Here is a 27,500-nt window from a genome sequence, read left to right as displayed (position 1 = left end):
TAATATAATATAATATGATATAATCCTAAAATAAAATAAAAAATAAATCAGTTGAGAAGTAAATAAAAATATAATAAATAAATAAATAAATAAAAGAAAAAAGATAAAAATAAAAATGTAATAAATTTTTATTGTAAAAAATAAAATAAAAATAAATAAAATCAATTTTGAAATTAATAAAATAAAATAAAAATAAGTTGAAAAAAGTACAGATTAAAAAAAAATATTTAAAAAATCTATAAATGATAAAGTCAAATAATTATAAAAAATCTAATAAAAAATAGATCAAATTAAATTGAATAAATCAGTTGAATTTTTTTTAATAAAACAAATGGTAAAAAATGTTATTAAATCAAAAATATATGAAAAAATGTAATAAGAAATTAAAACATGTAAAAAAATCAAAAACAAACTAAAACAAAAATTAAATAAAAATAAATAAAATGAAATAAATTAGTTGAGAAGGTCCATCAGTTTCAGTATGGTCTTAAAAAAAATAAATAAATAAATAAACAAACAAATAAATAGATAAAATTAAAAAATTAAAATAAAAATAAAAAAAATGTCATAAAAATTTAAAATTTAAAAAATAAAATTAAAATTAAATTAAATATAAAAAGAAATTAAATAAAAATTTTAAAAAGTAAATCAAATATATCAGTTGTGTAAACGTAATAAAAATAATTAAAAATAATAATAAAACAAAATAAAACTTAATAAAATAAAATGAGTTTAAAAATGTATTATTTAAAAAAATTAAAAAAGTAAATTAAATAAAATAAAAATAAATAAAATATATCACATCAAGTAAATCAGTTAAAAAATTTAACAAAAATGTAAAATATAAATAATTAAATAAATAAATAAATCAGTTAAATCATTTTTATTAAAAAAATTATAAAAATAAATAATACATAAATAAATAAATAAAACAAAATAAAATAAAAACAAATAAATCCGGTGGAAAAAAAAATGTAAAAATAAATAAAATAAAAATAAATTAAATCAATTGATTGTGAAGGTCAGACAGTTTCAGGGTGGTCTTAAAATAAATAAAAATTATTAACAAATTAATTAAATAAAAAATAAATAACTAAAATAATTGGTTTGAGTGTGGTCATGTGATTGTATATCTCTGATCTCCTGTCATTCCCATCTGACTGTTGTGTTTGTTCTTTGATATGATAATGTAGATGACCCCATGACCCCTGACCCCAGACTCACACTCCTTCATCATGCCGATGTCGATGCAGCGCTTCAGTCTGCAGGCCTGGCAGTGCCGCCGGTTGTCTTTAGTGATGGTGCAGTTTCCATTGAACGGGCAGGTAAAACTGGCCTTACGCTTCATACTGCGCCTGGACACACACACACACACACACACACACACACACACACACACACACACACACACACACACACACACACACACACACACACACACACACACACACACACACACACACACACACACACACACACACATGGAGAGAGAGAGCTGAATGAGTCAACATATAATGAAACATAAGTGGTAAAATTCTCTATATAACCACAAAAACAAGGAATATCAACGTAGAAATGTGTTAGAAATATAATTAATCTAAAATATGGTTTAAATTTGACACATTATATATACACACAAGATTGTGTGCACACGTACATATATAAAACCAGGCTAAATCATTCACCTTCTTATGGGATAAGTGTTTTTTGCAGTATTTTTCCTTCTAGAAAAGTCTAAGTTCTTTTAGTTTGGCTGAAATAATAATAAAAAAGTAAAAACTGGAAAAACAAATCTAATTAAATAAATAAAAATAAATCAAATCAATATTAAAATTAATAAAATGAGGTAAAAAATAAGTTGAAAAAAAGTAATGATTAAAACATTTATAAAAAAATCAATAAATAATAAAATCAAATAAATATTTAAAAAATCTAATTAAAAAATCGATCAAATTAAATTGAATAAATCAGTTGAACAAACTTAATAAAAATAAAAAGGTAAAAATTTAATTAAATAAAAAATTAACAAAATAAAATGTTGAAAAAATTTAATAAGAAATAAAAACATCTAAAAAAACTAAAACAAAAATAAAATAAAATTAAAAATAAATAAAATGAAAAAAATCAGTTGAGAAGGTCAGTTAGTTTCAGTGTGGTCTTAAAATAATAAAATAAATTAATTAATTAATTAATTAATCAAATTTAAAAAATGCGTGGACTTAAAATAAAAATAAAAAAATATTATAAAAATGTAAAATTTTTGAAAATAAAATAAAAACAAAATAAAAGATAAAAAAGAAATTAAATAAAAGACAAAAAGTAAATCAGATAAATCAATTGTGTAAATGTAATAAAAAATAAAAAAATTATTAAAAATAACAATAAAATAAAACTTAATAAGAGTTGAAAAAATGTAATAATAAATAAAACATGTAAAAAATGTAAATTAAGTAAAAAAATATATCAAATAATATAAATCAGTTAAAAAATGTAACAAAATGTAAAATATAAATAATACAAATAAATAATAATTCAGTTGAAAAAAATTTAATAAAAAAAAATGTATAAATTTTTTTTTATAAATAAAACAAAATAAAAAATAAAATCAAATAAATCCAGTGGAAAAAATGTAAAAAAATAAAAATAAATAAAATCAATTTTAAACTTAATAAAATAAAGTAAAAAAAAAAATAAGTTAAAAAAGTTATGATACATTTTTTTTAAAATCAATATATAATAAAATCCAATAAATATTGTATTTTCAAATTTTACAATATATAATATCTTGTTTAGTTTGACAGGTATTTTAATAGTACAAAACTGCTGTGGTCTGTAATATAATATATAGTCTAATATAAAATGCACATACCATGTTAACATACAGATGATAAAACATGATGAACTAAATATGCACACACTTAAACACACACTGCAGAAGGTAACATATGAAAATATGTATTTATTTATACTTCAGCCGGTAACTATGGAAACAACAAAACATCTCTGAATCTGCAGTAAAATCATTTGCGTTCTCCGTCAAACTGCGTCTGAAGTCAGGATGTTTCTTGCTTTTATGACGGTCATAAACACTGAATTATTGTTGGTATTTTTTCTGTAACTATGGTTACTGAGGGATAATCCAGATCCAGAGTCAAAACACTGACAAAGACTTAACACACACTTACGAAAACACACAAACACACACACACACACACACACACACATATATATGGGTGAATCATTTTGACCAACTATATATATATATATATATATATATATATATATATATATATATATATATACTGTTGCGTTGTTTGTACTGTTGTAGTGTTTGTGTATTGCTTGTCTTGTGTTGTCATTACATGTTTCTACACTACAATAATTGTTTATATGACAGTATATTCACACAATACCTGACAGAAGTCTTGTGTCCTCTCCATGTTTTAGGAACACAGATAATAACTGCTCTTCTAGTGGATGATCTGGTGTCAGAAGTGTCTCTATGAAAGGTGAAGGCCTCTAGATTTTGCTGATTTGAGCTCAATAAATCTGATCATGTCTTGATGTTGACTGATTTGATGAGGACAGTGCGCTCTGACTCTGCTCAGACTAAAGTCTCATCACTGAACAGAAATAATGTCCAGTATAGAATATAAAGTCCTGCTGCAGTGGAGACAGAATGAAGATTGTGTCTGACTCCATCATGAGCTTGGAGGACTGCATCCATACATCTCTGACATGACTCAAATCACTGATTAATAAAGTCATCTGGAATGAAGAAGAAAGCCTTCAACAGGATCCCAGAGTTCATCAAGAGTCTCTGTGTTCATCTTCAACACCTCCTCCTTCATCAGCTCAATAATGTTGATGTCTGGTGACTGGGCTGGCCAATCCTGGAGCACTCTCTGCTGTCAGGAGCTTTGATGTGGAGGCTGAAGTATGAGCAGGAGCGCTATCCTGCTGGAGAATTGTCCCTCTCCTGTGGTTTGTAATGTAATGGGCAGCACAGATGTCTTGATACCTCAGGCTGTTGATGTTGCAGATCTCTCCATACTGAATGAACCCCAAACCATGACTTCTCCTTCACCAAACTTGACTGATTTCTCTGAGAATCTTGCTCCATGCTGGTTCCAGTAGGTCTTCTGCAGTATTGGTGATGATTGATGCAGATCAGCAGATGATCCAGCAGAGAAATCCACCTCAGACACTTTTCAAGTGGAAGTTATTATTTGTTGCTCTTCCACCTGAGATCCAGCACAAGACTCGTGTCAGGTAGTGTGTACACTGCCAATAAAGCAGGGCGTTTTTGTTCTGCAGGCTGAGATATAATGAAGCGTTCTGCTAATTTATCCTCATGATAAACACCGGCTTCATTAACGCACACACACACACAGATGTTTCTGAGCACGGTTATAAAAGCGAAGCGTCTAATGAGCTGCAGATTGTCCAGCGGGAGACGCTGCGTCCGTCTGACCTTTACCACGACTGAACGGATGAAAATATCAGACTCGGCTCCGTGTCACTGAGTTAAGACTGTGTTTATACAACATCTCAGGCACCGCCGAGGAACTGTTTAACCTGTCATCGCTATGGTTTGAGAAGTTTGCTTACTGCTGTCCATTTCCTGAAAACGTTTGTTGAGTTGAGCTAACGCTGTGGAGTGTGTGCTGTGCAACTCTAATAGACTCCAGTGTGTGTGTGTGTGTGTGTGTGTGTTTGCACTTGGTGACCAGTGATCCAGTGATTTCTAAATGTACTTAGACGTGTATTTCAGTGCAGACAACACAACAAACATCATTTAATGTGCTCTACATTATTCTTATCGTTTCAAATAAACACATATTCCAATTCTGGGCATCAGGGTGGCTCAGTGGGGAGCACAATCGCCTAACAGCAAGAAGGTTGCAGGTTCGAGCTTTGGCTGGACCATTAAGCCTGGTTTATACTTCTGCGTCAAGTGACCGGCGTAACCCACAGCGCAGGCAACGCGTGTAGCTGTGCATTTATACTTCTGCTGCTGTCTCTGTTGGTCTGCATTAACACTTCTGAAACGCTAGTGGGCAGTGAGGTGTAAATGTTCCTCTGTGTCGAGTTTCTTCGCTGCTGTTTTGCTTTTCCTGAACACTTCCGGGATGTACAAGTGGCTCAAACTCGCTCATTCTGAGGCAGGAACCGGCGGACGTGCAACAACTTTAACCATGAGGTAAACACAGAACAAAACTTTCCATCCGGTGCTCCTTCACAGGACTCCACACTTGTAAACAATCGCTCCATCGGGCTCGCGTCATTCGCGTGGCTCTCGGTCCCGCCCAGACAGGGTTGTTCAGTTTAAGCTTGCGCTCTTGTCCTTTACGCACTAAACTCCTCCAGATTCCTTCTTTTAAAGGGTCACTAAACACCAGAACACATGTGTTGAGCTGTTGACAGTCGTATATGTGTCCCACACTGCTAAAAACACTATTAGGACACCTATATTTCACTAAAAAGTGTAAATTGGTTGTTTTTGCGTTATTTCAAGCAAATTCGTACTTCCGGTTTGAAATGAATTTTTGAAGCTGCGTCACGGTCATGACATAATAGTGTGTATTCCAGCGTGCAGACTGGACGTCTGTGCCAGAGTGTGTCTTATTACGTCTTACAGTGTGCTGCATTAATGCATGAGTAAGGCTTGGTTCAAACCAATCAGCGCGCTCTATTGTGCAACTTCATTAATATTCATTACTGTCACAAGCCCCTTTCACACATACAGACCTTTCCGGAAAATTGCCTGCAATTTTCCGGAAAGTTTGTATGTGTGAACAGGCCCTTTTTGAAAATACCGGTAAATTCGTTCTGGCTATTTTCCGGAAAGAGAAGTTGTAACATTACCGGTAATTTGCCGGAATGCTGCGCTGTGTGAATGCAGAAGGAAGATTGCCGTAATAAGCGCGTGCACGTCTAAAACGTGCTGACGTGAGACGTCTGCTTTAGCCAATCACAACAGTCTGACGCATTTACGTGCGCGCGGTTTGTGAGGATAAAAGCCTTTGAATATTTTTCCAGACACATTTAGCTGCTAGAAGTTAGTCAGATCACGTTTTTATGTTCTTCTTAATGCCAACTGTGTAAATAATCATCGATGAGATGCTTATGATAAGCTGTTGTTTGTTTACCTTTAAGCTTTGCGTGTGCCCATGAAACAGCCTGTGAGCGCCAGCACACGCACATATTATGAACATCTCGACATGCGAAAGTGATCCTGCGAAAGTTGTTCACAATATTGATCATCCACAGAGCTTGTAATTTATAGTCAAATGTTTACAAACACAAGCGCAGCCGTTTAAAGCTCATTTGTGGTGAATGATGTCAGAATTTACCGCTATTTTGGAATGGATGTGTGAATGCTCTTTTCCGGAAAATTTCCGTAACGTCCTCGCCTGTGTGAACAGCGCTTTTTTCAGTATACCGGTAAAGTTGTTCCGGAAATTTTCCAGAAATTTACCGGTATCACTGTGTGAAAGGGGCTACAGTGTTTAGACGACAGAGACGCCACCTTGTGTTGGCAAAACTAGCGTGAAGTGTTGATTTTATAGTTTGCTGTAGTGAAGTTTTGTTTTCATTTTCTCTCTGTGAGAGCACAGCTGGAGTCACGTGTGGATTAACAGTGTACGCGACGCTCCACAACAATAACTTACGTGTCTAAGGAGGATTATTGTTTACCTGAGAGCTGTTCTCATCTGCAAACGCTGAGATCCGGATTCGCTGCTCGTCTCCTCTTAATAAAGACGCGGCTCTAGTTGCTGGTGATTGTCCTGTCTCTACAGATTTGGTAAGTGAGCGACCAGTGCTCTTTGTTTATTCAGTTTGTTCGTATCGAATTAAGTTAACTATTGCACCGAGTGTAAACATGTAAGCACCACAACCAAACTTTAACCTCGTGTAGGGTTTTCACCGCATTTAGTGACCGGAATAACACACGCGGCTTTCTGACGCTACCTGCCGTGTGCATCTAAGTTTCTTGGAAATGCTGAGGTTTTTTTTTCTCTCATTCGCCGTGCGGTATCAAACATTGCATGAAAAATACACGCTTAGAGCAGATCCTCAAATCAAATATCTTGTTTGTCGCGAGGGGCATGAATGAATTCCCTGAATGAAAGAGCCAAACTGCAGTTTAAGTCCACCATTTAATCATTTGGCAAATAATTCGACTACAGATGTCCATGTAGGTTAAACAACATCACTTTCTCCTGTGTGTGTATTTTGACTCTGAAATTCACGCGTGCCCAAATAGACACTCCCACACCAAGCCTCTTTTCTTCCTCCGACACTCCCCCCTAAACAGAGCTGGACACGCCCACTTTTCTGACTTTTTCCAAAGTAGAGGTGTGAAAACACCCTGCTGAAACGAGGAGGTTTCATGACCCTTTAATGATGCTCTGAAGGGGAAATATCCACAGGTCTTCCTCTCTTTCTCTGAGGAGCATTGTGTTCACACACTTCACTCACTTTCTCTCGTATCTGTGGTCAAACTGGCGATCCTCTGCCCATCTCTGCTCCTAAAGCACTAGCGCTTTCCTGATGCTGCTTTTGAGGCAGATCATCATCACCATCACCTGTCATTATCTTTACACCATCAGGACTCCAGCAGTTTACCTGATTACTGCGCTAAACTGAATGACAGGTAAGGATGTATATCAACAAATGAAATGAAGTTGATCTAATATTGTGCGTTCATCTCGTGTACAATCAAGCACAAGTCAAAGCATATCTAGAAATCACTGCTTTCTTTTTTATTTGTGTTTTTTGCTGTAATTCGGACTCTAACTGACCTTTCTCCCCTATTAAATGAGTGTATTACCTGAAGAAACCCTTGCATCCCTCACAGGTCATGGCGTTGAAGTGGAATCCGGTGGCTTTGTCTCCGCACACTCCACAAATGCGCGGCGCGTTACGGTCAAACTCATCCTGACCCGTCGCAGACGTGCTCACGGCCATCAGATCCATCACTGCACACACACACACAGAGCAGCAGAAAACACACTTAGACACAGAAAGCAGCAGAAGACACACTCACAGCTCATCCATATTCAATGCTGAACACACTCCTGATTGGCTGAGAGACCCCACACACGCACCAATCCGTGCAGAGCGTCAGCATGAGGCTCTACATTTATGCAGATAACAGGTGCTAATGCAGGAAAAACATCAGCTGCTGATTATGGAGGATCGAGAGACGGATAACAGCACAACGCATCAATAATCCAGCGGAGCGGTAAAACGTATATCATTTAAATGACAACCTGTGTGTTACACTAAAAATAAAGCAGTAAGTGTAGCAAAAACATGCAATTAATAACCAGAAAAATTATTATAATTATTTTACTCGCCGGCAGCTCGCTCTCTGCTACTCTACATGGTCAGCCACAGAAGCTAAGCAGGGCTGAGCCTGGTCATTGTCTGGATGGGAGAAAGCTAGGTTGCTGTTGGCAGTGGTGTTAGTGAGGCCAGCAGGGGGCGCTCAACCTGTGGTCTGTGCGAGTCCTAATGCCCCAGTATAGTGAAGAGGACTCTATCTATCAGATGAGACGTTAACCTGAGCTCCTGACCTGCTCCCCATATCAGAACTGTCTTCATCACTCAATCAGCCGGTGTGTGGTGTGTGGTCTGGTGGAATATGGCTGCCGTCGCCTCATGCAGGATCAGGAGATTCCCCCGATGTGTAAAGCGCTTTGAGTGTCCAGAAAAGCGCTATATAAATGTAGGAAATTATTATTATTATTTATATGAAACTACTATGAGAATAACCCAGGTGCAGATTATGTGCTTCATTCAGTGTGATACGCTCCTACTGTTTAAACACTGTTTTACACCACATTCACTGCCATCCGGAAAGCCGCAGCAGCAGACAGAGCTTAAAATAAAACCAGCACACTGTTAGAAAACGGAAGTGAACTGTGACTTAAATCAACACCAGCACTCACTCAGTAGCTTGAACTCTTAATGTAAAATAAATTCAATGTATATGAATCAGTCTATAAGCCATACCCAGGGCCAGGAGGAATCTGCAGATGTGTTTGGCTATTTCTGCGGAGGATTTCGGTAAAAAGATTTCTAAGGAATTATTTTGGAAGTATCATAACTAAAACCGTAATATGTGAAATAAAAAGTAATGCCCTTTTGACTTTTATTCAATGTTTAAATTGCAAATCTAATTAGATTCAATTTATTTGGTAAACAAAGCAAGTCTCTCATATAGGGATGTAACGGTATCAGAATTTCACGGTATGGTAATACCTCGGTATGAATGGCACGGTACGCTATTTATTGAATAATTTACAGGAAAAACAAAACTAATGAAAAGACTCGAAAAAAGTGCCAAAAGTGTTTATTTAGCTTAGCACTGAACATATCAATGACATACAAATCAGCCGTCTATCTGTAAGCTTCCAAACAGGAACTTCAATTTTTTTAATTTTAATAACAAAAAATTATTAAACCATATAAAAAAATAAAGTTTCAATTTAGTATTGTTGAAAACTCATCACATTCAACATTTACTCACTCACTCACTTAGAGGAAAATGATCATATAACTATAATCTGGTTAAAGCTGGGGTCTCTGGGCATGTCCCCTGCAACAGAATAAACCCCTCTCATTTGGGACTGAGGTTTCTGGGACAGAGATATGACTTGGCCCAGGTTGACAGCAGTGGGTAACGTTGTGCATTGTCTTTCCACCACTTGAGAGGACAAGCCATGAGTGAAATAGAGGGTCTCTTTGCAGTACAAGTCAATAGCCCCTTTCACACAGTGATACCGGTAAATATCTGGAAAATTTCCGGAACGACTTTACCGGTATGTTCAAAAAAGCGCTGTTCACACAGGCGAGGACGTTACGGAAATTTTCCGGAAAAGAGCATTCACACATCCATTCCAAAATAGCGGTAAATTCTGACATCATTCACCACAAATGAGCTTTAAACGGCTGCGCTTGTGTTTGTAAACATTTGACTACATCACAAACTCTGTGGATGATCAATATTGTGAACAACTTTCGCAGGATCACTTTCGCATGTAGAGATGTTCATAATATGTGCGTGTGCTGGCGCTCACAGGCTGTTTCACAGGCACACGAACGTAAACAAACAACGGCTTATCATAAGCATCTCATCGATGATTATTTACACAGTTGACATTAAGAAGAACATATAAACGTGATCTGACTAACTTCTAGCAGCTAAATGTGTCTGGAAAAATATTCAAAGGCTTTTATTCTCATAAACCGCGCGGACGTGAATGCGTCTGACTGTTGTGATTGGCTCAAGCAGACGTCTCACGTCAGCAGGTTCTAGACGTGCACGCGCTTATTACGGCAATCTTCCTTCTGCGTTCACACTGCGCAGCATTCCGGCAAATTACCGGTAATGTTACAACTTCTCTTTCCGGAAAATAGCCAGAACGAATTTACCGGTATTTTCAAAAAGGACCTGTTCACACATACCATGCAATTTTCCGGAAAGGTCTGTATGTGTGAAAGGGGCTAATGTCTGCATCAATCTGAACAGTGTGCTGTGTTCTGCAGTCCCCATGACTGTTATTAGTCGTATTCCCCGACTTATATTTCACCACAGTCTGGCAGGGCCTGCATACCGTTTTTTTTGTCTGTCACCTTTTCTCCTTTTTCGTATCTTTTTAGAAAGAAACCGAAATGCTTCCACACATCCATTTTTTAAACACCATTTTAAGGACAAAATAATTAGCCCTTCAAGCTTTTTGTTGTTGTTGGATAGTCAGAACAAACCACTGTTATACAATGACTTGCCTAATTACCCTAACTTTACCCTAATTACCCTAGTGAAGCCTTTACATGTCACTGTAAGCTGAACACTAGTGTCTTGAAGAATATCTAGTCTAATATTATTCACTGTCATCATGACAAAGAGAAAATAAATGCGTTATAAGAGATGAGTTATTAACACTGTTATGATTAGACATATGTAGAGGAAATCTGCTCTCTGTTACACATTGGGGGGAAAATAAACAGGGGGTGAATAATTCTGACTTTAACTGTATATAATGCATGTTTATTTAACCAAAACCAGGAAACATACAATAATTTAAATATATTTGCATACATTTTTGTTCCCCTTAAATTCTATTATTCAAAATTTTTTCTGGATTAATGATTTATTAAACATTAAATAAATAACTATTAAACTTTTACTAAAAATACTTCATTAAAATAAATAAATGCTAGTTTAATAAACACGTTTTAATAGTCTAATCAGCTGAATCAATAACAGCTTTAACTAATTAATAATACTGTTAATAATTTATAAGAACACATTATGAAGAGAATGGTACAGCATTTTATTTATTTATTTTCAGAAAAATAAACGAAAATACGGAAATGAAAAACAGCGTATATTTATACTTTATAATTTATTTAACAAATATTTTAAAATAATAAAATTTAGAAATCATTAACTATTGCAATAACGTAATCTCCTAATGTTTATTTTCTAGACGTATTATTTAATAAATAGATAAAAACACATTTAGAAGACTTTTATTTTGATTAACCTTTAAATATGTAATAAAAACAGCAACATTTTAAATTGTTGATAAATTTAAATGTATAAAAAAACATAGATTTATTATGATTTATTATTCATTCATTGATTTTCCTTTAGCTTAGTCCCTAATGAACCACCAACTTACGCATTTTACGCAGCGGATGCCCTTTCAGCTGCAACCCAGTACTGGGGAACACCCATACACACTCATTCACACACACACTCATACACTACGGCCAGTGTAGTTGATCAGTTCCCCTATAGCGCATGTGTTTGGACTGTGGGGGAAACCGGAGCACCCGGAGGAAACCCACACCAACACGGGGAGAACATGCAAACTCCACACAGAAACACCAACCGACCCAGCCGAGGCTCAAACCAGAGACCTTCTTGCTGTGAGGCCACCGTGCCGCTCTATATTAATGATATTTAATGTTTAATAATTGCATTGTCAACAATATCAGCAGCAGATGAACCGCTCATCTCTACATGAACAGATGATCATGAGCGTCTGATCCAATCACACAACAGATGAGCGAAGAGGAGATCCAATCATCAACTCCACGGGTTACACCACACGTCTCCAACTGAAGGTGTGTGTTTGAGCAGATTCACAGCTGTGTGTGTGTGTGTGTGTGTGTGTGTGTGTGTGTGTGTGTGTGTGTGTGTGTGTGTGTGTGCAGAAATAATGAATACTGCAATGAGCTGAGCTTCAGTTACAGAAGAGCAGAGGTCAAAGGTCACACACTGATGAATACAGGCAAACACACCTGCTTCATGTGTGTGTGTGTGTGTGTATGTGTGTGTGTGTGTGTGTGTGTGTGTGTGTGTGTGTGTGTGGCTCTTCCTGGAAGTGGAGTTGTTTTTTGCACAGCAGAAGCAGTGAACATACTGCAGCAACACACACTCTCACACACAGACCCACACACACACACACGCAGGATGTTGTGTGTACATCTGCACTTGTGTCACTGATGCTGTGTGTGTGTGTGTGTGTGTGTGTGTGTGTGTGTGTGATGCTATATATGTGTGTGAGTGGGTGTGTGTGTTTGTAAGTGTGTGTATGTGTGTGACTGATGCTGTGTGTGTGCGTTTGTGTGACTGATACTATGCATGTGTGTGTGTGCGCGTTTATAAGTGTGTTCGTGTGATTGATGCTGTCTGTGCTTGTGTGACTAATACGGTGTGTGTGTGTGTTTTTAAGAGTGTTTGTGTGACATGCTGTGTGAGTGTGAGTTTGTAAGTGTTTGTGTGACTGATACTGTGTATGTGTGTGTGTGTTTATAAGTGTGTTTGTGTGAGCATTTGTGAGTGTGTGTTTTTTTTGTGCCAAATGCTGTATGAGAGAATGTGTGTGTGTGTGTGTGTGTGTGTGTGTGTGTATTCAGTAAACACAGCTGATAGTGCTCTGGTTCTTCGACAGCGCTGTGTTTCTGGAGTGTGTGTGTGTGTGTGTGTGTGTGTGTGTGTGTGTGTGTGCGCAGCTGCTTTGAGATCAGTGTTTCTCCTACAGTTCAGACACCAGCAGCGTTCACAGAAACCATCACGCATGCACACACACACACACACACACACACACACACACACACACACACACACACTCCAGAAACAAGGAGCTGTCGAAGAACCAGAGCACTGTCAGATGTGTTAACTGAACACACACACACACACACACTAGCGCTAACTTTAGCATTAGCATACCCAGAGATATTCCTTCATTAATTTTCCTTCAGCTTAGTCTCTTTATTAATTAGAGGTCACCCCAATGGAATGAACCGTCAACTATTCCAGCATATGATTTACACAGCGAAACCCCTACCAGCTGCAACCCAGTACTGGGAAACACCCACACACACTCATTCTCTCTCACACACACACACACACACTCATACACTAGTGTCAGTGTAGTTGATCAGTTCCCCTATAGCGCATGTGTTTGGACTGTGGGGGAAACCGGAGCACCCGGAGGAAACCCACACCAACACGGGGAGAACATGCAAACTCCACACAGAAACACAAACTGACCCAGCCGAGGCTCGAACCAGCGACCTTCTTGCTGTGAGGCCACAGTGATAAGCACTGACACAGCTCCCATATGGGTAGAATAATCAGTAAATAACACACATCTGTGCATATTAAGTGAAGTGAAAATGCAAATGTGGACTCATCTGGACTCGTGCGTCTGCAGTAGGAGCTCTGCCCTGTGTTCATCACTTCATCTGAACTCTGCTGTTTCTCAAGAACTGAAAGCCACAAGAAGCAGAGGAAAGAGCTGAGGCCGTATAAGACCTGATTCAGGTTTCACTTCTCACTCTGCGGGATTAAACCATACGAACTCTCCTGACACTCAATAATCTGCGCTCCACCAGGAGTTCGGGTCACGCGAGCAGACTCAGCCGCTCGTTTCTGACACTGTGTGGTCCGCGCAAAACAGAAGCGTCTTCCAATACAAAGAGAAACGCAACGCTGCATAAAGCATGCATGCAGTATCGGGAAATACGTGCAGAATATTACGAAACACCGCCGTCCTCGGAGACTAACACTAACACACACAAACACAGACAGGCATGCTTCATTATGACACAATTCTGGCTATTTATTAACAATTAACTGTGAGTTTTGCCTAAGTACACTTAATTATCTGTTTATTAATCGTTATTAAGGCAGTAGTCGTGTGAAATTAGGGATGCAGAATAAGATCATACTTCATAACTGCTGATAAACAGTGAATAATAAGCAGGAACAGGCAGACACTAGTGGAAATGTGTGTGTGTGTGTGTGTGTGTGTGTGTGTGTGTGTGTGTGTGTATAAACATTCTCAAACAAAGGTTTGCATTTATAAACACACATAATGAGGTCACACAGTACAAACTAAAGTTGAAGACAAGATTATCAGTCAACTTAGTGAAGTTTTGATTATTTAGAAATATTTCCAAAGCGATGTAGAACAGAGAGTTCTGTGGGCGCAAATGCCTTGAGGTCAGAGGAGAATGGCCAGACTGGTTCCAGCTGATAGAAAGGCAACAGTAACTCAAATAAGCACTCGTTACAACCGAGCTCTGCAGAAGAGCATCTCTGAACACACAACACATCCAACCTTGAGGCGGATGGGCTACAGCAGCAGAAGAGCACACCGGGTGCCGCTCCTGTCAGCTAAGAACAGGAAACTGAGGCTACAATTCACACAGACTCACCAAAACTGGACAATAGAAGATTGGAGAAACGTTGCTGCTCTGATGAGTCTCCATTTCTGCTGCATCATTCGGATGCTCGGCTCAGAATTTGGCCTCAACAACATGAAAGCATGGATCATCCTGCCTTGTATCAGCGGTTCAGGCTGGTGGTGGTGGTGTAATGTTGTGGGGGAGATTTTCTTTGGGTCCATTAGTACCAATTGAGCATCAACGCCACAGCCTACCTGAGTATTGCTGCTGACCATGTCCATCCCTTTATGAGCACAGTGTCTCCATCTTCTGATGGCTACTTCCAGCAGGATAACGCAGCATGTTATAAAGCTGAGGAATATTCCCAGCAGCTTGATGAATCTACAACACCAAGGATTAAAGCAGTTCTGAAGGCAAAGGGGTCCAACCCGGTACTAGTGAGGTGTACCTAATAAAATGGCCACTTAGTGTATATAGCTATTTTAGTTGTACTGAAACGACATAACATTTTTACAGATTGTCATGCTAGTTTTTTAATATATTAACTAAATTATTCCTGCACTAGAGAACTGTAAACATGAATGTTTGGCTGGAATAAAACACAAATAAATATGTAAACTGCGGTGGTCAATAATATTAGCCCCCTTTAAAATGAAGGTTTTCAATTATCTGCAGAACAAACCACTGATGGCCAAAAATTTGTATAATTAACCGAATTAAGCCTTTAAATGTCACTTTAAGCTCAATATTAGTATCTTGCAAAATAATAAAATATTATACACTCATCATGGCAAAGGCCAAATAAACGACTCTTCAGAAATGAGCTCAACTGATTGTTTAGAAATAGTTTGCACCAAACACTCGACATTATAATGACCGTGATTATGCATATTCATAAACAGCCAGCGCATTCTCACATCATCAACTCACCATTGCTGAGATCATCATTGCATAAGACACAGAAACACATTCAGCCGTCAGCTAGTGCTAATGCTAACCCGTGTTTTGCTACGCGACTCATTCTGGAAACACACGGATGTTTAGCTGATCTGTGGTCAGTGTAACTCGAGTCCTCCGAAATGACCCCAGATCCCGAACGCAGACTCTAATCTCCGTATAATGACCCAGAACAGGCTGTTGACCCAGATTTGTTCAGTTCTGCAGAGCAGAATGAGGAACAGGGGCCCGAATCCCCGTTTGAGGGGCCCGACAGGGGAGAACCACACTACAGTCGGCTGCGTCCCAATACGCCCTCAGAATACAGCATGCAGGAGTGCAGATCTGCAGCAGGAGATGTGCGATTATCAGCCAACGTGTGATTGTGGCATTGTTTTGGGTGTTTGTGGAAGATCAGGAATGTGGTAAAATACAACATGACACACACACACACACACACACACACACACACACACACACACACAGCTCTGAAGTTAACATAAGAAGTTAGAGAGTGAATAGTGTGGATACAAATATGAAATAGGTGATGTTAAAACAACAGAACAACAAACAACACAAAAACAAAACAACACAAAAACAAAACATACAAAAACAAAACATAAACAAACAAAAACAAAAAACAGCAAAACAAAACAACAAAAAACAAACAAAACATAAAAAACAAAACAGCACAATACAACAATAAAAAACAACACTACACCAAAAGCAAAACAAACAAAAACATAATAAAAAACAACACAAAAACAAAAACAATGCAACACAAAACAAAAAACAACACAAAACAGCACAACACAACAAAAACAACAACAAACAAAAACAAAATAAAAAAACAATACAAAACAGCACAACACAACAACAAAAAAAAACAATGCTACACAAAACAACAAAACAAAAACTAACAAAAACAGCACAACCCAACAACAAAACTACAAAAACACAAAAACAAAACAATAAATAAAACACTAAAATTAACACAACAAAACAAAAAACACAAAAACAAAACAACAACCAACGCACCAAAACAAAAACACAAAAACAAAACATTAATTCATCTCATTCATTCATTTTCTTGTCGGCTTAGTCCCTTTATTAATCAGAGGTTGCCACAGCGAATGAACCGCCAACATATCCAGCATATGTTTCAGGCAGTGGATGCCCTTCCAGCCGCAACCCACCACTGGGAAACAACCATTGAATTAATACAAAACACGCACACCTGGAATAATTGATATCAAATCATAAAATTATTGTAAAATAACGCACACCTGCAATAGTTGATGACGAATCCTTTAATTATTATAATATAACACACACCTGGAATAATTGATGACGAATCGTTGAATTATTATAATATAACACACACCTGGAATAATTGATGACGAATCATAAAATTATTATGAAATAACACACACCTGAAATAATTGATGACGAATCGTTGAATTATTATAATATAACACACACCTGGAATAATTGATGACAAATCATAAAATTATTATGAAATAACACACACCTGAAATAATTGATGACGAATCGTTGAATTATTATAATATAACACACACCTGGAATAATTGATGACGAATCGTTGAATTATTATAATATAACACACACCTGGAATAATTGATGAGGAATCATTGAATTATTATAATATAACACACACCTGGAATAATTGATGACGAATCATTGAATTATTATAATATCACACACACCTGGAATAATTGATGACGAATCGTTGAATTATTATAATATAACACATACCTGGAATAATTGATGACGAATCGTTGAATTATTATAATATAACACACACCTGGAATAATTGATGACGAATCATTGAATTATTATAATATCACACACACCTGGAATAATTGATGACGAATCATTGAATTATTATAATATAACACATACCTGGAATAATTGATGACGAATCATAAAATTATTATGAAATAACACACACCTGAAATAATTGATGACGAATCGTTGAATTATTATAATATAACACACACCTGGAATAATTGATGACGAATCGTTGAATTATTATAATATAACACACACCTGGAATAATTGATGACGAATCATAAAATTATTATGAAATAACACACACCTGAAATAATTGATGACGAATCGTTGAATTATTATAATATAACACACACCTGGAATAATTGATGACGAATCGTTGAATTATTATAATATAACACACACCTGGAATAATTGATGAGGAATCATTGAATTATTATAATATAACACACACCTGGAATAATTGATGAGGAATCATTGAATTATTATAATATAACACACACCTGGAATAATTGATGACGAATCATTGAATTATTATAATATAACACACACCTGGAATAATTGATGACGAATCATTGAATTATTATAATATCACACACACCTGGAATAATTGATGACGAATCGTTGAATTATTATAATATAACACACACCTGGAATAATTGATGACGAATCATAAAATTATTATGAAATAACACACACCTGAAATAATTGATGACGAATCGTTGAATTATTATAATATAACAAACACCTGGAATAATTGATGAGGAATCATTGAATTATTATAATATAACACACACCTGAAATAATTGATGACGAATCGTTGAATTATTATAATATAACACACACCTGGAATAATTGATGACGAATCATAAAATTATTATGAAATAACACACACCTGAAATAATTGATGACGAATCGTTGAATTATTATAATATAACACACACCTGAAATAATTGATGATGAATCGTTGAATTATTATAATATATCACACACCTGAAATAATTGATGACGAATCGTTGAATTATTATAATATAACACACACCTGGAATAATTGATGACGAATCATATAATTATTGTAAAATAACGCACACCTGCAATAGTTGATGACGAATCGTTAAAAAATAACCCACACCTTTTATAATTGGTGATGAATCGTTGAATTATTTTAAAATAACGCACACCTGGAATAATTGATGACGAATCGTTGAATTATTATAATATAACACACACCTGGAATAATTGATGACGAATCATAAAATTATTATGAAATAACACACACCTGAAATAATTGATGACGAATCGTTGAATTATTATAATATAACACACACCTGGAATAATTGATGACGAATCATAAAATATTATGAAATAACACACACCTGGAATAATTAATAACGAATCGTTGAATTATTATAATATAACACACACCTGGAATAATTGATGACGAATCATATAATTATTGTAAAATAACGCACACCTGCAATAGTTGATGACGAATCGTTAAAAAAATAACCCACACCTTTTATAATTGGTGATGAATCGTTGAATTATTTTAAAATAACGCACACCTGGAATAATTGATGACGAATCGTTGAATTATTATAATATAACACACACCTGGAATAATTGATGACGAATCATAAAATTATTATGAAATAACACACACCTGAAATAATTGATGACGAATCGTTGAATTATTATAATATAACACACACCTGGAATAATTGATGAGGAATCATAAAATATTATGAAATAACACACACCTGGAATAATTAATAACGAATCGTTGAATTATTATAATATAACACACACCTGGAATAATTGATGACGAATCATATAATTATTGTAAAATAACGCACACCTGCAATAGTTGATGACGAATCGTTAAAAAAATAACCCACACCTTTTATAATTGGTGATGAATCGTTGAATTATTTTAAAATAACACACACCTGGAATAATTGATGACGAATCGTTGAATTATTATAAAATAACACACACCTGGAATAATTGATGACAAATCATTGAATTATTATAAAATAACACACACCTGGAATAATTGATGACAAATCGTTGAATTATTATAAAACAACACACACCTGGAATAATTGACGACGAATAGTTAAATTATTATAAAATAACACACACTTGGAAGAATTGACGACGAATCATTATTATAAATAATGCACTCCAGGAATAATTGATGAGGAACTGTTAAATTATTGTATAATAATGCAGTATTATTGTATAATGAGCACAGTCAGATATCAGACGATATACAGATGAAAGACATTCGCATCAACACAAGCTCATTGTGTGTGTGTGTGTGTGTGTGTGTGTGTGTGTGTGTGTGTGTGTGTGTGTGTGTGTGTGTGTGTGTGTGTGTGTGTGTGGCTGAACATTATCAGATATTCAGGTAAAGAACACGCTGTACAGAACAACATACTCAAGCCAAGCACAAATATAGCACAGCAGCAGTAAAGCAGCAGACCTTTGACAAAACAACACAACACAACACAACACAATGCAATGCAAACACACAACACAATGCAAACACTCACATTGTGAATCACTGAAAAACACAATACAAAACTATAAAAAAAAACACACAACATAAAAAATACACCACAAAACATACGATGCAAACACACAACAACAACAAAACGTAAAATAAGATTGCACGATATCGGCAAAATATGCGATATTGTTGATGAATATAACGATTGTTGCGATAACATTTCCCTTGAGAAATAATAACAAATCATACATGTGTAATGATCATACTAAAATATTTCAAACATAACATTGTCTACATATTAAAACTTTCTTATATCTAGTTAAAAAAATCAACAGCTAAACCCTGTGTAGATATACAGATTTCGGGTTCGGTTTTACTATAGACATGGAAACACAAAATGCACGAGTAAATATTATCTGCAAGTCTAATTTGATTTAAATATAACATGAAGAGCAAATGTTTACTTTTAAATAACTTTTTCTTATTATTTAACTAATATATTTAATAATAAGTACACAAAGAATCCTGCATTTCGCGAGTAACCATGTGAAACAAACAAAAATACTAATTATAATATTATGTATTGACGTAATAAAAAATAGGATGAAAATGCTGTAAAAACTAAACTAAAATGACTGCAAAATTGGATATTTCTTGTGATATTTTGTAAATAACAAAGTGAAACAAATAAAATTATAATTTATAATATTATACATTGTTAAAATAAATAAATAAGATAAAATTGCTGCCACTAAATTTCATAAAACAAAAATACAGACTCCAACACTGGATATTTCTGGTGATATTTTGTGAATAACCATGAGAAATAAACAGAAATATTAAGTATAACATTATATATTGGTGCAATAAATAAACAAGATAAAAATGCTGCCAAAAATTGTAATTAAACAAAACTAAGATGACTGCAACATTGGATATTTCTGGTCAAAACGGTGCATAAAAAAGATCTAAATAAATAAAGTGTTTACAGTCGGTGATTTTATTTGCTTCTTTAAAAACAAACAGCTTATCAGATGATATTTAAGCCAAGGAATAAAAATAATCTGACCTCTGCTCCACTTTACTGAAGCCGCTCTGTTGATTCTGAATAAACCAACAGTACAGAGTCGATACTCTGCCTGAAAGTGCAGATTTACTGCACACATAAGAGTAAATCTACAGTACAGAGACTCCAGTGCACATCGCAAAGCTTTAAAGTGCTGTTAATGATCAGAAATACACATAATAAAGCCAGCAGAAACAAAAGAGGAGTGTACACACTAAATATAACACACTAAACGAGAAAACAGAAGAGATGTTTGGCTCGTTTAATATTTTACTGCATGATATTCTCATTAATTCAATGTTATTAGTTGTTTTTTTAAATGTTACTCATAAATGTTTGTTGTTTGTGCACTGAAAAAAAATGTCTTCAATCTTGTTGCAAACAGTTTATATATGTTGAATTTAAACAAACATATTAAATTTAGTAATGTTCAACTGAATTTGTTTGTTTAAATTTAGCCCAAATAAATTGTTAACAACTCTTTAACTTAAAATGCATTAAATCCAAGGAATCATCTTTAAATCCTATTTTTAGTGTATACTAGATGATTTATCCTCGTGGTCTGGCAATCTTTCTCTAAACTTTTCAATATTGTCAGAGTTGCTATGAAACATATAGGACTGAAAACCTTCACCAGCACTCAAGACTCTATATGAACAATGCACTCTGAATGCAGCGAAAAGAATTGTGAGCAATCTATCTCAAGTACTGAAAAGAAAATAAATGAATGAATGAATGAATGAATGAATATAATAAAACAAATAATAACATATTGTTAAATTTAATGAGAATATAATGAAATAAAATATTAAATGAAATAAAAAAATCTATAAATAAACTTGAATGTTTAAAAATAATTTAAAAACCAAGATAACATGAATTATATATATATATATATATATATATATATATATATATATATATGTGTGTGTGTATATATATGTGTATGTATATATATATACACACACACACACACACACACACACATATATATACATATATTTATATATATATATATATATATATATATATATACATATATATATATATATACATATATATATATATATACATATATATATATATATATATATATATATTTTTTTTTTTTATTGTGTATTTTCTTTCCCTATTTTATTTTGTTTCATATTTTATTTCCTTATATGCACATTAAATTTAATATACTGTTTATAAAACCCCATTTTCAACCTTTAAGTTGTTTTCGTCTGTTGAACACAATATAGGATATTTTGGGGAAACTGAAAAACATTCTTCAAATTATCTTCTGTGGTGTGTAACAGAAGAAAGTCAGACACGTCGAATGACATCTTGTAAACCTAAATTACTGAAAATCTTATGCAAAAACCCCATTAGTGCTGACAATACCAAGAATGAGTGAGAATACAATAAAAACTAAATACAAGTCATTTTACAGAATTAATACAGGCTTGCTAATGTTATTACAGTCATGTATTGCTCGCTCATGTTAACTCATGATGGAATACAATTAATATTAATAATGCATAAGTGGAAGGTCTCTGGTTTGAGTCTCGGCTGGGTCAGTTGGTGTTTCTGTGTGGAGTTTGCATGTTCTCCCCGTGTTGGTGTGGGTTTCCTCCGGGTGCTCCGGTTTCCCCCACAGTCCAAACACATGCGCTATAGGGGAACTGATCAACTACACTGACCGTAGTGTATGAGTGTGTGTGTGGATAATGGATGTTTCCCAGTGTTGGATTGCAGCTGAAGGGCATCCGCTGTGTAAAACATATGCTGGAATAGTTGGTGGTTCATCCCTCTGTGGCGACCCCTGATTAATAAAGGGACTAAGCCAAAAAGTAAATGAATGAACGATGCATTAGTTTACATAACTAACATTAGTTAATGTTAAAAATTGACTAATAAATGCTCTTCAAGTATTGATAGTTAATTAGTTTATGTTAATAAACATTCACTAATGACGCTTTATTTATAAAGCATGACCCAATAATGATCATCTATCAGCAATAAAATGAAATACAGCAGTGGATCTGCTAAATCCCGTGCGAGCAGCTGTGTGTGTTTTGCTGGAGTGTGTTTTCTGTCTGTCAGTGTGTGAATCTTCATTATCAGCACAATAATAATGATTAAACTGCAGCAGAAACACACACACACACACACACACACACACACACACACACACACACACACACACACACACACACACACACACACACACACACACACACACACACACACACACACACACACACACACACACACAGCATTACACAACAGAACACTGCGCAGAGTACAAGCTAACAATCTGATTTACTCACAAATATTCTGAATATCCAGCATCAGTGCTCCAGTCTGCAGTCTCATGTTTAAGAAATCATTATTGTAATATAATTTATTCCAGCCGCAACCCAGCACTGGGAAACACCCATACACACTCTTGCATTTATACATACACTAATGCCAGTGTAGTTGATCAGTTCCCCTATAGTGCATGTGTTTGGACTGTGGGGGAAACCGGAGCACCCGGAGGAAACCCACACCAACACGGGGAGAACATGCAAACTCCACACAGAAACACCAACTGACCCAGGCCGGGACTCAAACCAGAGACCTTCTTGCTGTTAGGCCACAGTGCTAACCACTGCGCAATCGTGATGCCAGTAATATACCTCAGTGTACCCCCGGCTTCCTCCAAATGAAAGTCAAGGCTTTTTAAGACCTCCAAATCCCATTTCAAATGAAAGTCAATGCCAACTTCACACCCATTCCGACAGAATTATGAGGGAAAATGTCAAATCTGCAGACATTTTGAACCCTAGAAAATAATTATGTACAAGTGACGACTTGAATTGAATAAGACATTGTATTTAAATTGCCAGTTATATTTAATACATGCGCAACAGCGCAACACACATTTAATTTTTATTAAACAAATAAATTTGAACTTGGTGTTGAACACTATAGCCTTCGCAGCTCTGCTGCAAATTTTGTCGGAAAGACTCTCAAGTGCTGTCAACTTCTGCTTGTGTCTCTCTCACCGTGTTTGCCGTAGAGTTGGTGTTGAGCCACAGTAATATAGGATGTTCCTTGGCTGTGGTGGCGATGCTTCTAATGTACAAATCAGAGGCGTGAACCTAAACTGGTCTCACGGTTCGGTTACGATTATCATGCCATTGGTTCGGTTCAATTCGATATCTCGGTGCAAACACAGTTTTATATTTGAGGGGGAGGGGGGCTGTCTGTATAAACACACACACACACACACACACAGACACAAAGCATCAAGCAAGCTACACACAGCTTACGCTCTCTCTCATTCACACACATAAACACACATGCACACACGTACGCGCGCTTCCCCCGCTTTATTCGGAAATGTATTTCTGCGCCCCAAGAAATCTGCAACACAATCTCACGACAATTCGTAACTTTGATTTAGTGGCTAATTCGTATGAATTCGTACGATCTAATTAGTACAATTTAGTACGATTTGCTCATCCCCCAATGACGGCTGGGTTTAGGGGTGGGGTTAGCTGCCACGCCTCCTTTTTAAAATTGTACAATTTGGTACAACTGAACTCGCACAAATTAGCCACTAAACTGGCAAAACGTAAAATACTTGTGTTTTTTCATGAGATCAGGCTGGAAATCTGGGTGCCGCGGGAATGCAGACCTCTATCCAGAAGTATCGCTGTAACAGCCGAGAGGAGAGGAAAAGTCAAGGCAGCAGGTCAAACGGACCACAGTGAGAGAGAGAGAGAGAGAGAGAGAGAGAGAGAGAGAGAGAGAGAGAGATGGCGCTCCCTCGCCATTAGTAAACTACCGCGACGCACTTTCTGCTATGACGTAGGGCTCTATTTTGACGGTGCATGCACAGAGCGCAAAACGCAGGGCGCAAATGCTTTCAAGGCGTGTCAGAACGTGTTTTTTTTAAGGACGGGAAAATGCGCTTTGCGCTGTGGCGCATGGTCTAAAACGGTTGAGTTTATTTTCTTAATAAATTACAGGTGTGTTTTGAGAATAAACCAATCAGAGTCTCATCTCCCATTCCCTTTAAGAGTCAGCTGTGTCACGCCATAAGCGCATTCGCTATTTATAGGACGCAAAGTAAGTCTAAGTGGAAAAACTGAGCATTTCACAAGCAAACAGATCAGAGTTCACAGTTTATTAACAGAACACAGTTAAACAGAGCATCTACTGCGTGAGAATGAGAGATAATGGATCTACTTTCACATTCGCTCTGGGATAGGGAAACCTTTACGCACAGACATCCATTAGTCTATAAATAAATAATTGCGTTTGTTAAGTGCAAAGATTTATTTCAAAACTATTTCTAAATTCAGTTCTAATTTCCAGCAAACGAATAAATGAACAATAATAATGAAGTGTGCTCAAACACCTGAGTTATATCCTAAAACACATGCTGTGCCCCATATGGTCTAAAACCTGACAGGTGGACAAATCTCAGCTTGTTTTTAATTAAACAAATATAAATATGGATATAATAAATAATACTGCTAATAATAATAACATTATACAACAGCAGATTGTTATGAATGAACTGAAAAAGCCTCCCGGGATGAAGAAAAGCAGTGATTTTTCATATTTATAGGCTAGAAAATAATATGTTTTGTAATATTTTAATCCTTTATATTTATATCCTTTATCTATTCTTATTATATCCTATATATATCCTTAATATTTAAATGTTTTCATATGTAAATATATTTGCCTTTTGTTCTCTTGTGTGTATTAAGCAGTGTGTAAGTGAGGTGCAACTCTGCGCTGGAGTTTAGACCGGGTTAGTTTTGGTCTAATGAAAAATCTATTATAGTTTCTCAAAATAGCAACGCGCCAGCGGTCCGCCTCAGAACGCCTTCCTTTTTAGAGCAGAACGCCTATGAGCGCACATATGAGCGCTAATGCATTTGCTATTTAAACAGTGTAGTGCAACGCCTCAAAACCACTCTTGCACCAAGCTGAAACTACCAAAAGACTACTGCACCACGCCTTGCGCCACACTGCGCCGGGTGCATGATAGGGCCACTAGAGTGCGAGATACACTCAACGTTACGCTGCATGAATTTTTTTATTAGCCGAAATTAGCAACAGTTAATTTTGTTATGGTATGAACTTTAATCCTAGGAAAGGCAAAAATAAATAAATAAAATAAGACCTTTGTCACGAAATTCAAGGCTATTAAGGCCTTAATTTGAGATGATCAAATTTAAGAGTTTTCCAATGCGTTGAAGACCCCGCGGGTACTCTGGACCTCTGTAAAATATGTTTTTCCTGGAATCGTAACGACATTTCAGTATGGTGACAACACTAATGCGTGTGTGTGTGTGTGTGTGTACTGAGCAGCAGAACACCACAGAAGCAGAGATCAGATCAGCAGATGATCAGCGTTTCACACATCAGACCAGCAGATCCTCACCTCAGCCTTCTCTCACAGGAGACACACGCGAGTGTTTGCACATTTCTTTACAATTCAACTCATTTACACTTTATATTCAGCTGCTTTACACTTTTAGACTTTACTGTCTACTTGCATTTGAGTTATTTTCTCTTTTAGTTGATGTCTATTTTTGAGGAAACTTTCCTTCAGTGGTCTTAATCTAATAACGATCATGACATTTGCTTTATTTAATTGCGTTTAAAGTAAATCTGTGTAGAGCATGGGTCTTAAACTGGACTGCTGGAGGGCCGCAGCTCTGCACAGTTCTGCTCCAACCCTAAACAAACACAGCGGATCCACTGATCAAGACTACTAGAGGCTACACGACAGGAGGGAGGTGCAGCTGAACTGTGCAGAGCTGCGGCCCTCCAGGAGTTCAGTTTGAGACCACTGGTGTAGAGAGAGAGATAGAAATGTGTGTGTGTGTGTGTGTGTGTGTCTGTGTGTGTGTGAGAGAGAGAGAATTTGTGAGTGTGTGTGAGTGTAGTTGTCTAAGTGTGTTTAAATGTGCGAGTAAGGTGAGTGGGTGAGTGAGTAAATGTGTGTATGTGTGTGAGAAAGAGTGTATTTGTGTGAGTGTGTTTGAGTGTGTGTGAAAAGTTGAGTATGCGTGTGTGTAAGTGTATTTTTCTAAGCGTGTTTGAATGTGTGTGTGTGTGTCCGTATTGTGTCTGTGTGAAAGAGTGTATTTGTGTGTGTGAGTGTGTTTGAGTGTAATTAAATGTGTGTGACAGGTTGAGAAAGTGTGTGTGTGTGTGTGTGCATGTGTTTGAGTGTGTGAGTATGCATGCGAGTCTATGAGAGAGTGTGTGTGTGTGTGTGGGTGTGTTTGTGCGTGTGTTTTGAGTGTGTGAGTATGCATGTGTGTTTTTGAGTGTGTGTGTGTGTGTGTGTGTGCATGTGAAAAACAGAATGTGTTTGTTTGTGTGTCTGATCGTCGTAACTGTGTTTGAAAGTGGGTAAGATAGTGTGAAAGTGAGTGTGTGAGTGAGTGTGTG

General features: G+C 36.1%; 1 protein-coding gene across 6 annotated transcripts in view; it reads right to left on the bottom strand.

Moving 5' to 3' along the window:
* Positions 1-27,500, bottom strand: part of vdra (vitamin D receptor a) — an 83,743-nt gene that overhangs the window by 14,076 nt on the left and 42,167 nt on the right. For 5 of the 6 annotated variants that reach the window (XM_087305038.1, XM_087305036.1, XM_087305037.1 and 2 more), the window contains 2 exon segments: positions 7,838-7,985; positions 1,225-1,355 (listed from right to left, as the gene is read on the bottom strand). In XM_087305038.1, coding sequence (XP_087161164.1) covers positions 1,225-1,355; positions 7,838-7,983 — 277 coding nt within the window. In that variant the 5' untranslated portion in view covers positions 7,984-7,985. 6 annotated transcript variants of the gene reach the window in all.

This window comes from Danio rerio, chromosome 23, assembly GCF_052040795.2.
Source record: "Danio rerio strain M-AB ecotype USA chromosome 23, GRCz13ab, whole genome shotgun sequence".
Lineage (NCBI taxonomy): Eukaryota > Metazoa > Chordata > Actinopteri > Cypriniformes > Danionidae > Danio > Danio rerio.
This window is presented reverse-complemented; position numbering and strand designations above follow the sequence as displayed.